General features: G+C 44.7%; 1 protein-coding gene across 27 annotated transcripts in view; it reads left to right on the top strand.

The window, feature by feature from the left end:
* Window positions 1–13,516, top strand: part of dlg1b (discs large MAGUK scaffold protein 1b) — a 71,409-nt gene that overhangs the window by 17,119 nt on the left and 40,774 nt on the right. Inside the window, exon 1 of one of the 27 annotated variants that reach the window (XM_035527846.2) lies at window positions 5,539–5,933. The exons of 23 other annotated variants lie outside the window; for them this stretch is intronic. In XM_035527846.2, the coding sequence (XP_035383739.2) occupies window positions 5,616–5,933 (318 nt within the window). In that variant the 5' untranslated portion in view covers window positions 5,539–5,615. Of the gene's footprint in view, window positions 1–5,538; window positions 5,934–13,516 lie in introns of those variants that run through there. 3 more of the 27 variants (XM_027030811.3, XM_081722620.1, XM_081722625.1) reach the window with 3 other exon arrangements.

Raw genomic sequence — 13,516 nt, forward strand, 5'->3', positions numbered from 1 at the left:
TCTGCCGCTCTCATATCCATTTTATATCTGGTTCATGGGTTCACAGCATGGTTGAAAATCAGCATATAAGGCTCACTCGTTCCTTCGACTGTCGCATCAAGTGCCACTTATTCAGTCTCAGTATTACACTTTTGATTTCTATTCTTACTTTCATTTGCAATTTTAAGTTTACTTGTCATTGGTCATGCAAATTAGGTAAAAATTCCCCTGAAACTTTGTCATATTTGGCCAAGACCACTTGATGGGCTTGTGGAATGAAAAGACTCTCCATTTGCATGGTTGTCTCCATTTTGGGGACTCAAATGAGAGCTACACCCTGACCCCACCAACCGCCCCACCCTGCTGAGGGAAGCCATAACGCGACCAGCGCCCTCTGATCCACACACGCCAACCCAGAGAGGAATGTCATGGATATTGTTTTCCAGCAAAGAATAAGGAGACAATGAATGCTTGAAGGAGAACTTTACAAATCTTGGTTTTGTTGGCTAGCCTTAGTGAGCCGCCACCAGGAGTGTGGACCAGCAAGTCTGTTGAGGAAGCTGTTCATTTTTGTGTGTTTACTTGTATCCATCTCTATTCTTGAATTGGTTATGGTATCCACAAAAACGCTTTATGCGTTTTTAAAATTTATTTTCTTTTTCATATGTATACTTGCTGCTTGTGGTGCTAAAGGCTAGCCAAAGATGCTCTCAGTTATTGGGCTATGGCTGCTTGGCCCATTTGAACTTAAATCCTGGTTTGCCCAGAACTATGCCCTTTTGGTTAAACTTTATCTGTAACAAACTGCATGATGGCACTAGTGGAGTAGTCATATGTTTCACACTAGTGGAAAAGTCTGAGGGCAGTCTTGACCAGGATTAATATTGGGCTCGTGTGGGCTGATAAAATACTGATTTGAAAGACTTGTATCCTCTTCCCAGCAAAATTGAGAACACATAATCTGTCAGATATGACAGATGATGATCACCTGTAATGACAAGCATTAAGTTATTCAGCATTGTATCAGGCCTACTATAGATAAGCATCCTTGGGGGTTAATATTCAGTTATAGCTTATATGCCTATATTTGATTCAGGTTTCCCGCTAAAATAAATAGTAAATCTCAATATGGCCCTTTAACATCACAGAAGGCCTTAATTATGTCTTTTGCATGCAGCTGCTTCCCTCTGCTGGTTTGATGGAGAACCACATATTAAAAATGGAAATCAAAGGTGAGCCTATTAGAGTGAGGACAGTGTGATGTTTTGCATCTGTTTGATGTGTAAACCTGGATTTTGTTGGCTGATTTGGCGGCTGGTACTGGCATAGGTGTGATGTGGGCTTGTGGGGAATACATAAGCAAGGCTAAACAAATATCACAGCTGTCACTTTTTTTTTATGGTTCAATAGTATAGAAGTGTAGCCTGGTGCTTCATTTCCTGTGTGCATATTAAACAGTTTGTCTCAAATGAAAAGTGACTCAAAAAGTACAGGAAATGAAAGGGGGTATTTAATTTTGTAGTACTTACTTGCTCCACCAGGAGATGCTGTTTACAGTAACTTCATCAGTGGAACTGGAGCACAGCTCTGTAGTGTGAGGATAAGCCATCTTAACCCAGGCTGTTCTATGGGCGGTCTAGTGACAACTCCTGTATCGAGTAAAACGAAAAGCGTCCATCCGACATCCATTGTTTTTAGTGGAAATGCCATTAAGGATAAGCCTCCTGTTTAAGGGTACTGTGCTCACTGGGGAGGAACTTCAGCCTGTGCTGCTTTACAGGCAGTGACTTGTGTGCTCATTACTGTGTGCAGAGACTGAATATAATTGCTTATAATGAAGCAACAACCTAGTATTAATAGCTTGAATGTACATTTCAAGTGCTTTGGGAGACCTCAGGCTTGCTTTTGTTTATTTTTGTAAAAGTAAATATTTGCCCTATATTTTTGTTCAGGATATCAGATCGAGATCTATATAAATATATATAGAAAAGCACTTTAATCCAAAGCAATTTACAATTATGACTGAGTACAACTTGAGGGTTAAGGGCCTTGCTCAGGGGCCCAACAGGGGCAACTTAGCAGAGGTGGGGCTTGAACCAGCAACCGTCCACTTACAAGTCAACTACATTAACCACTGAGCTACCACTGCCCTAACTTGTGCTTAAACATTGGACTTGGTGTAAAAAGGTCTTGCACCAATACAATTAAGTGACATCAGGCTGGAATAATGTTAATACCACAGTCCAGAACCTGTTCTGGCTTTCCCCTGTAATAGACCACCTTGCTTTCAATACAGGCACCACTGGTGTGGATCTGTGCTTCCCCAGACTTGACCTTGTGTATTTTAATATTAGTTAGGATGCAATGTTTGTGATTATATTGTTACACACTGTGACTGAAGTAGGTGGTAAGAAATTGCCTCCTGCCTAAGGCCTTCTGTGATATCAGTGCTGTAAAGAACATTGACAGCTAACAAATAACATACTGCAGAGTTGTACATTGTAGGAACCCCAATAGATGTAACCCAAATCATTGTCTAATTATAAGTCCTTAATGAGTTTAGAATGAGGGTCTTGGATGAGGGGACCCACTAAAACGTACAGGAATTCTTGGATTTGTTCTAGACTGATGGTTTGTACAATGCTGCGCTTAAAGGGAACCCAACTCCCACAGGGATATTCTAGTGAAGCGCCTTTAAATATCTCCAGAATATCCGCAGGTTGTACCTGCAACAGAATCATAATGACAGGTTTTGGAGCATGTGAAAGACACTTGCAGTATGCGAAGATTTACTGTAGCATCTCAACCTGGATGCACGCTTTCCCGAAGACACTTCAGGAGTAAAAAAAAAACAAAAAACAAACAAGAACTCACAAATAGAAACTTCTGTCTCCTGAATGTAAGAGTTTGTGATTGGCAGAGTCGTGATGGGCTGCGAGTTCTGCTTCTGGATGTCCCCAAGAACCCCCCCCCCCCTCCACGTCAACTTCCTCTTGACAGTGGTGCCAAGGGGCTACGTTGCGGTGGGCTTACTTCCACCACTGGCGTGAAAATCTCGATTACACAATAACACCCGTGCCAGTTGCTAATGTTTGGGGGGCCAGGCAACCGGCAAACATCGGGCAAACATCTGCCCAGGTGGAGAGCCTCGCTCTGGCAGCTAGCACCATCCTGTGCTATCAGACATCCCAAACAAGTGATATAATTGGCTGCAGCCTGCTGGTTGAATTAATGCAATTCATGCTGGTTGAATTAATTTGTAGCAAAACAAACAAAAAGACTTCGTAAAGATCTTTCCAGTCATGGCTTTAAAACAGCAAAAATCAAAACAAACAAAATGTACTAGGAAAACCATGCAGGATTAAGATAAGGCTAATGGAGTTTATGTAAGAGAGCCTCGTGTGAGACGGCTGGAGCTGGATTGCACCTGGCGCAGAGAGACAGCCTAACCCCAGTCCTTAGTCCTCTAAAGTGTGACATAAAATCCTTTTAACTTCATCTCGCAGTTTGTGGTCATCAGTGACAGTCTTAGACAGTCTCATCAGAGTCGATGAAGCTGCCTCTCTGTGAGTCACACGGGCCGCTTACTGGCTCCAGAGCGAGACACCCTGGGCGGAATCTTGGGTGCCGAAGGCTTGTTGCTCTTGGAGTCTGCTGATGCGGTGTCCATAACAGAGGGAGGATCCTTATGGAGGACCTCCTCCAGCTCCATCAATAGATCCCCCACACAGTCGAATTCCGAGTCTGACCGGAAACTAATGTCACTATACTCTCTACTGTCCCCATGATCTGCATAGCCCTCCTGGGTGTCCGTATAGGGGTCGTAGGACCCTGCTGAGTCCAACCCCTGGTAGTGGTCGTCAAGATGTGTTCTTTGGCTGTAAACCGGCTGCCTCTCAGAAAGACCACTTTATTTTCATTTGACATTATTGTGCCGCACTTCCACTATGACTGTCTTGATCCTATGGTGTTTTTTACTACTTATAGTAGAATTTGTGAATTTTTAAGATGCTTTTTCTAGCCTAAGATGGTGTCCCTTGTTGAATAATTTCTAACTGATGTCCAAGATGGGTTTTCAGTTCACTCCTCAGGAAGGGGAGGAGGGTAAGACCAGGGCAGAGCGCCAACCATCATTGGACATGCATACATTCACACATATATGTATATAGGTATGCATATCTATATACATTTACAGCTCATGCAAGACAGTTCAGAGTATCTAGTTAACCTAACCTAAAGGCAACACTAGCTTTTACAAAACTTGTACCATAAAAATCTGAACTGTGCAGGTGAACACTCAGACAAGCCACTGAATATGTGTTGTCTGCATTCTGACTAATCTTAGATATTTAAAAGACATGTTTTGCGGGGGGTAATTTGATGACTCCAACAAGTATTTTAGTATATCGACATTGGTATAAAACTTATAAAACTGTGATATGCATTGCCATTATATTGTGACATATGGTATTTGTTTCTCTGTACTGTGCAGCCATTATTAGCTGTCTTTTGGATTGCTCTGGTGATTTGTTGGGGTCTTGTAACAGGGCAGATCAGCACAGAGAGACAGAGAATGGGGCGGACCGTCCTATAACACAGCTGCGCGGGCTGGCCGGCCCTGTGGATCTTGCTCTTCTCTCCTCTCACTGTGCTGTTTGGCTTCTGCTGAGGGAGGGGAGGTCACAGCATCAAAAGGTCAGGGCCCAGCTGGCCAATCGGCTCGCCATGCGATTCGTTCGTCCTTATTGGCTGCTCCCTGTTCGCCCCTCCCCCTCGTCCATGTAAACATGCAGGAAACCACTCCATTGTCCTCCTCCTCCTCCCACTCTCCCTGAGGATATGTTCTTTATTTCAGTCTCTCTTCTCTCCCTGCTCTCTCTCTCACTCTCTTTGGAGAACGTGCGTTACGTCTCGTTTGACGTAGAAGCCTCCTCTTCCACGGTGCTACACGGAAACATGGAGGGGAGGGGGGGGGGTCGTTTGACCCAACATGTCTGTGACTGCATGTCCCTGTGATAAACCCCACATGCTGCCCCAACCCCCCTCCCATTGCTGTCACCTCCCCCTCAGCACTCCGCTGTCTGCACTTGCTCACCGCGGCAGTCTCTGCTTCTCCGGGGGGGCAGCTGCCTCGTCAAACCCCCCCCCAAAAAAGCTGGCGCACACATTCGCGCGTGCGTACGTACAAACGAGCACGCGTGCAGACACCCCCCCCCCACCCCCCCACCCCCCCCCGCCTTGTGCTCGCGGAGAAGAGCACAGCTTGGTGCCAAAGCATGGCTCCAGTGGGGCCCCACCATCCACATTGCCACGGTGACCGACAGCTGTGAGATCGGCCGGCAGCAGGGGACGCGGTGCGTGAAACGAGCCTGAGCGGAGAGAGCTCGCGCGGGGCGATCGCTCGGGGCGAGTGTACCAGGCAAGGAGGTGGAGGAGGAGGTGAAGGAGGAGGGGGGAGAAGCACTCAGACGGGGGGGGGGGAAGAGAGAGAGAGAGAGAGAGGGAGAGAGAGAGAGAGAGAGAGGCAGAGGAGAGTGTCTGGTGGAGGGAGGGAGCGTGGACAGCTCTCTGGATGAAGGAAGCAGTCTGGCTGCCCTTCCCGCGGCGCGATGGAGTGAGACGAGGAATGAGGGTGGATGGTGAGAGCGGGCAGCACCAGCAGCAGTGGAGGGGGCGGCGGAGTGGCGGGGCCCGAGGCGGGAGGAGGAGCGGGCGGAGGCAGCGCGGGTGGCGCCGGAGGCAGCGACGGAGCAGCGGGAGACTGCCGGCGAGGCAGGAGCAGGCAGCGCTTGCGGAGACGCGTCTCCGGCTCCTCGGCGGCCGGGCGGCCAGGCGGCCCTCGCGGCGAAAAAATGTCGCCCGGTGTCAAGAAGTTGGACTGCTTCTCACCCATGCTGTGCCACTGTAAAGTAGCCTGCACCAACAGCACCATCTCCCTCATGTTTGGATGCAAGGTGGGTGTGAGGCCTCGCTCGGCGGGAGTGGGCCGTTTGTTTGCTTTTGGTCTGCGATGCAGGCGACAGACGGAACGACAGCTTAGCGTTTCCCGTAGGGAGCGCAGACAAGGTGCTACCGGCATTTCTTGCCAGTTGCTGAGAGTAAAGTCAAATCGAAGAGACAAGCCAACGAGCTCCTGTTCTATGACCTAAAACATTTAATTCTCTACTTATTCTGGTCTATAAACTTAGTAAGGTCCTTTTAGGAGGAGCTTTTTGTGAGAAAGACCAAGCAAACTTTAAAAAAGTGGTTATATCTGTTGAATATGTCTTTCTTATGGTTAGTTTCCTGTGTAACAGGTTGTTTTGACCCATAATGTCCACTAGTTCTTTAAGTTATGAATGTGTTGATAAATTGGCCAAAAACTCAATTTCGATAAATATTCTGATCCACCCCTTGGGTACACAGATGAATCATAAGCAAGTGTTGTCGGATCTGTGTAGCTACAGCCAAGAGCATGTTATTGCAGTTTGCCTTTTATTTTTGGCAAATTACCCATTTGTACCTTTGGTTTGAATAAACACACTGCTTAAATTTAATAGCAAATGCTTGCCAAAAACCTATTCTCTGGGTATATGCATAAATGAATTGTTTGGAAGTCTCATTTAAGTTCTTTTCCCTTTTAATCAGTCATCTGTTGGGACTAGTCAACATCCTCCCCTCATCACTGTTCATTCTAGCCTCCTGCACTTGCCGTGCCCACGTTTCGGCATGTAACCCGCGTGAGCCTCCTGCACAGCTCGCAGCTTTAATGAGAACGCAACACAGCAACGCGTCAGCTGTGGCACTGCTGGGCTGGCGTCGGAATGATCTCTCGCTTGTGCACTCCAGTCACTCTGTACACGAGAAGCGAGCGAAGTGCATGAGATCTTGGCCCACATTGTTTCTGTGACGCTGGTTTCTATTTTCATGTTTAGTTTTGATGTGTGCTTCAAGTGATGATCATTTGAACAGACAGCACGGAAGTCCATAGGTGTGTTCCAGGTGTCTGTTAGTAGGTGGAATCCAGACTGCTGCATGAGACCCCCACTGGCTTCTGGTCTGATTGGCGTCCGAATGCTACCTTATGTTACTCTGGGCCACAATAAACACGACATGATCCGCTTAGCTCCTGGCTGTTAGATTACACATCATCCGCTCTGCTGTGGGTTGAATTCCGATTTGGGTCCATCTGTTGACGTGGGTCTGTTGAGATCCTTGGAGCAGTAATGCAGTGTCAGCGTAGTATTACTAGACTGTTCTTAACCTTTTGAGAGTTGACCCATAAACACTGCAAGGCAGACAGGAGCTGGTGTAGGTGTATATGAATGTGAAGGTTAGTGTGTGTGTGTGTGTGTGGGTGGGGGGGGGTTGGCAGATCTTTCAAAATGTAGGTGTGCATCATAAGTTTCAACTCCATTGATAAATAAAGTTGTTAAAATATTGTTCAGTTATTTTAACTATAATTTGATTTGTATTGGACCTAGGGTATTGCAAAACAAGCCCACGCTAATTTTTCAATACCTGGGTATTTGAATTGGAAAAGGACAGTCTTAAGTGCAACAGATGAACACTAAGGGGGATGATGGTGTGAAACTGTTGAACTTATTTCTGGTAAAATGGCCAGATCAGTGCTTTGATCTGAGAGATTCATGATTAATCAAAACTACAGTCTAGTCACTGGTTTCAAAACCAGAAAGCATTTGCTTATTTGCTGTTGTTAGTGCAGCTCTCATCTTTAAAAGAATAAATACAAGAGGAAGACTTTCAAATTAAATTCAGTGTCATACAAGGACAAGTCCAGTTAAAATTATTATCCCAGGCTATTATCCAAAAAGGACTTTCAGCTTTCATGCATGTAGGTGATTAAGGCCTTTTCAAATGGAGGTGGTGGTGTTTTTATTTATGAGTGAGTGAATGAGTCAGCTGTTAGTTTAGAGTGTCGCTAATTGACTGGTAGCAGTTACTGGCAAGGCATCCTCTAGTTCTCTGAACATTACAGCTCCTCCCATGTCTCTGGAGTTGTCTCTAGAGTTATATGGCTGCTGCGTGATTGGAACTTGGCATTCCAGTATAGATTTTGAATACTTTATTATTTCAGTCAAAGACAGACTGGCTAAACACAACAGATAAAAGTATGATGTAGGCCCTGGCATTTAAAAGACATTTATATGTTTTACTGCCACGTCAAATCCACGTCCATCCACGTCCATCCACGTAAACATTCAGTATCTGTGTTAGGGTTTAGCCGATAGACGATGCCGCCAGCCACTGTCGATGGCTGACAGACGTTGGAGTGTTGACAGCCTACCCCACCCCCCCCACCACAGGGTGTACCCTGCCTGCTATAATTCCAGTATCTCTCTCTTTATTTTGTTGAATATGTATTTCCAGATCTCCAGTACTGAAATCAGTTTGTGGCAGTGAAGATAAATGCCACATACGAATACATTTAAATAAAAATTAAAAATGTCGAAGAAATGCTTTAGTGACCGTGTTATTTTAAATAGGGGACCTCAAACAATATTAGACCAGATTTAAATGATTTTTACAAACAAAAAAGTCAAAGGCTCAATTAATAACTAGTAATTAAAGTGTTAAAGTACTTGAATTACATTGAAAAGGTGTAAAAGAAAGTATGTATAGTTGCTTTGTAAGCCTATCTGTACGCCCTACGCTCATTGTCATTGTCCATCACAATTTTTTTTCCTGTAGACATCGCCCAACCCTAATCTGTATTCTCTGTCTAGAATGTCACAGCGTGCAGTTTTTTGTTGCTGGTGATATGTTTATGCACTGCTGTTCAGAATCGGCAGACAGACCGAAATGGTGAAACGTTAGTGTGAAAATGAACATTTTTAGCTGTTTTCAGAAACTGAACTTAAACAGTTTTTTTTTGTTTGTTTTTTTTTAACTGTTGCCACTTTTTCCTCAACAAACATGATTATCAACATGGAAAGAACCAGAGAAATGCTATGTGAACCAAATCCTAAAAAACCAAACCCAAAACACATATGTATGAAGTGTGCTTCCTAATAATAGGAACAGAAGTGCACTATTATTTACTGGTCACAGAGGCCTAGTGACAACAGCAAATGTTCTGCATCCATCCCAAGCTGAGCCGAATTGGTAAAATCATTGGGCTGCAGGCGTTTCTCAGATTAAACCGAGGCCCAACTGTCCACATGACAGTGACATACGACAGCACCCCTGCGGTGTGCCCGGCTGCTCCTTCAGTAAATACTGAGTTCTTCCTCGATTGTCCTTTCTCCCGGAACGTTGCGGCTGGATGCACAGGCTCTATTTTTAGTCGCTGTCGAAGGCAGGCGGCGTTAGCCGCGGCGTTGGTCTCCCCCTCTCTGCCGCGGGCGAGATGATGCATCGTTTCGGCAGTGGCGAGACGTTCCGGGCCTCCACACAGTCGCGGGCTGTCAGCAGAGTGGCGTGTCACTGCGTTGGCGCGGTGGAGGTAGCTCGGAGGGGCCCCCGCGCATCGCCGGCAGGACGGCATCTCCTCCAGCTTCCCCCGCAGCCTGCTCCCGCTCCCTCCCATCACGCTTCCCAGCTATGCTAGAGCGACGTTACCGTGGCGCACACGGTGAAACTTGGACTAAAACATGCCAGGAATTCTCTAAGCCCGAGCACGTTCGGCTAATGGTGTGGCAGAGTATGAAGGAATTGTGGCTCCGGAGACACCTTTTGTCAGACGCCCTTCCGAGTAGGAACAGCTTATGTGGTGTTTGGAAATGCAGATGGGCAGATCTGGGAGGGAAATTGTCATGACACTCCCAACTTTTGGTAGAAGCATCTTGAAGCAGCTCGCTCACATCCTGTCAGCTAAATGTGCTACTCGTGCAGATTTCTCAAACCAGTGTTAGAAAGCTCAGTAATGGCTATTGAAACCTAAAAAGTGGCTATTGAAACCTAAAAAGCACTTCCATTGGTTATGGCAACACATCTTACTAAACTTCAGTCCTGGATGTCAACAATCCTGCTTTAATGTCCAAAGATTTTACCAATGCCTTTCGACACTGATTATAACCAATACCAAATTTCACCTGCCCCAAGGTTTGTGCACTTCTGTTAGATGATCAGTAAATAGAATATCTGTTTGTCATTATTTGTCATCAGCCCATGCGCCAACGCAGCCGCTCTTGCCAGAGTACTCACAGGAAGGCCTCCAAGAGTGAGCTAGCAGTGCTAACCTTGCTCACTCATTTGATTGTGAACTCATAAATGTTAAATGCTACTTGCTATGTAACCATCAAATGACTTAGCTTCAGACTGCCTGCATAAATCAGGAAAAGTCAGTGTGCTTGACAGGTGGACGTCTTCAGCTTTTACAGTCTTTCCTGCTTTTGAGCTAGGTTGCATGTTTATCTGTGTAACTGTTTAGCCTATTTGTTCCCCTACAGTTGGATCTCTTTTCTGTTTGTTCAGTTGGCTTGCTCTTGATACTTTGCTAGGTGAAAAGCCAAAGGAGTGTTAGCATATGGCAGCCAGTTCTGATCCATTTACAAAGCAGGTTTAAGCTCTGGCGCTGATTATAATACTTTCTGTTGATACTTTTGGGCTGTGGGCAGAGTCTGTTTATTGAATGATTTCCAACTCTTGATGGCAGAGGAGCAGGTGGTGTCTCATTCATTTTAATTCACTTTTTATGATTGATTTCTGTGCACAGTTTGTGTGTGTTTATCTCTGTTTTCAGAGGGTTTATTTATTTATTTATTTATTTCTACTTTTGTGACTTTATAATGCGTTTCTTTTGATACCCTCCCAGGTTATGTAAAGGAATGACACGCCCTGACATGCTCTTCAGCCATGGTGGTGGTGGTGTGTGGTTTTTTTTTTGTTTTTTTTTTAACTAATTACTTACATTTTTTTTTATAGATCAAAGTTTGTTTGTTTTTTAGTTGCATATGTACAAGAAGGTCCATTTGAGTGCTTGGTTGGGTTACAAGGTCACTCCGGCGTGGATTGTGAGCGGCTTACCTAATCCACAGCAGGCTGTGACTCAACGCTGAGTGGTTGTTGCCAGGAGATCCTCCTCCTCATGTTTTCATCAGGGGAAGACTGAGCTGCCATGTTCCGTGATGTGCTTCCTCCCACCAGCCGAGCTGTGACACACATGCGCGCGCACACACACATGTGCGCGCGCACACACACATACATATATCTATCTCTATCTATCTCTGACACACACTTATATGAGCCTATAAAGCTATGTATAAATTGTACATTTAGCCAACAAACACTAAGTAGATGGTCTCTAACTTAAACTAATTATTTTAAACAGTTCTCTGTTTGTCAGAGTGTTTAGTGGGTGTTGGCTAAATGTACAATTTGCTTAATCGGCTCATACAAGTTGTCCTTGTATGACACTGAATTTCATTTGAAAGTCTTTCACTTGCCTTTATTCTATTAAAGGTAAGGGCTGCACTATCAGCAGTGAATCGGTAAATGTTTTCTGGTTTTGAAACCAGAGACTGGACTTTAGTTTTGATTAATTGTGAATACCTCAGATCAAAGCATGCAGCTGCAGGGAAGTGGTTATGATGTGCATTTCTGTAAAGATATTTATACAAGTATAAGGGATAATGGAAGGGTTTAGCAAGGATCAAGGACATGCCTTTCTGGCTTCTGATCATACATTTGTTCCCTAAGTGGGTGCCACAGAAGCAGTGATGAACAGAGGACTGGTGGCTACTTCAAAAGGCCTGTTGTCAGCTTTTAATACAGTTGTGTTAATCACAGGCCTACCTATAAAGCAAACGTGCCAGTAAGCTGAAAATTCGGTTGCCATAGCAACTGTGGCCCTTCCCATACCGTACAGGGAAGGCTTGTCAGATGTACGCACCTTTACCATGTTGGAATATACCACTTAATGGCAAGAACGGGGGTGCTTTACCACGGCTTTCCAAAGAGAAGAAATGTATTTTGTTATAAAGTCTCTCAAATTATGAAGAACATTGGGAAAATAAAAAAGCTCTCCTTGACTTGGTAGTCCCAAAATTGAGTGGAATATAATAGAATAGTCCACATAATGTGGGAATATGAACGTTTTAATAAATGTTAATAATTATTACATTATTAAATACATTTTGGGTAATGGTTCTGGTTGAGGTTGTTTGTAAGTTCATGATCAGTGTGACAATTCCAAAATGCTGTTCCATACTATATCATCGACACAGCTGGAGTGTATCCTTGCACCCTATGACCAAGCCTGCTTTGCCTCTAATTTGTTTTCGCATTTTCACCTTGGTCTTCCTGTTCAGATGAAGCCAAATTGCTTTGATTGGCATATAGACTGCTTTGTTCTGCATCCATAAAACAATCAAAGGACAAAATTCAGACTGAGCAGGTTGGACAAGCGACAGATAACCCGTTACGTGACATTGCCCAGGATGAGAAGTTGATCGTCGGACCAGAACAGCAAGCCATTGCTGGGGACTGCTACGGCTGCCCTTTTGGATTGGCCATAGGTCAAAATAATCACCCAGCTAATCTTGTAAAAGGCAATGGCATTAAATAGCCTGAAAGTGCTCATCATAAAATAACAAAAAAACAAAACCAAACATCAGACACAACCAAAACCGTACCACAAAATAAATACAAGAAATACAAGCAGCAATCCAACAGTGAAGTATAAGTTTGTCAAATCTTATATAAAAATAACGCAAGTCAAAAATCTGGGTAAGTTAAAAAGGTACGTTTTCAGTCATTTCTTTATGCTGGCTCAGCTTGAATGACACTCCGTATTTCAAAGTCTCCCAAAGCTTGCACGCACACTTTCACGTGCACAGCTTGGCCTTCACACGCACAGGACCATGTAGTCCTCCAGCCAGTGCCTTCCACGCTGCGGCCTCCTCCGTCGGCTCTCGTCACTTGCCATTGAGTTGCCGAGGGTGATGCTCTCCGAGCCACGTCTGCGCCCGGCAAATGAAATTACTTTGTGCAAACTGGCCCCTAGTCCGTCCAGTTTGCCGGTTAATGAACGCCCAGGTGTGAGGGCGTGACACACGGCGGAGCACGCCAGCTGACCCCGCGGCAACCCCTTCACTTGTTCCTTTATTTCTCACATTAATCCACTTTATTTTGCCATTGTAAAATGCTGTTGTGGGGATAATTTGATGCAAAATAATAATTGAACAACAGAACTTTGTGTGTGAATGCAGGGTCAGCAACAGTATTTATTTATTTGTTTGTTTGTTGATATTTTTTGCTCATTTTTGCTAGTCTTAAAGGAGTTTTCTTTTCTCTTAAAGCCAGATTATACCAAGCAGTTCTCTTCACCAGTGCTAAGCTTGTTAGTCACTGAAATATGAATATGCAGATTTTAGTATAAGGAGCTCATGAATATTTGCTGTGTGTACCTGCCTGTGTAATTCGCGGTGCATAATTTGCTGTTAGTAGCATGGAGGGAGGAAAGCATAGCACAGGCTTAGAATGAGCTTGTCAACACTTCCTGATCTACGCAGTCGTAATAAGGCATCTCTTGGTCAAAGATTAAAACGCATTTAAAGTTCACCATATATGGCTCAATATTTAGCACCTGTCCCCG

This window comes from Electrophorus electricus, chromosome 11 (assembly GCF_041902795.1).
Source record: "Electrophorus electricus isolate QZ-2024a chromosome 11, ASM4190279v1, whole genome shotgun sequence".
Taxonomy (NCBI): Eukaryota; Metazoa; Chordata; class Actinopteri; order Gymnotiformes; family Gymnotidae; genus Electrophorus; species Electrophorus electricus.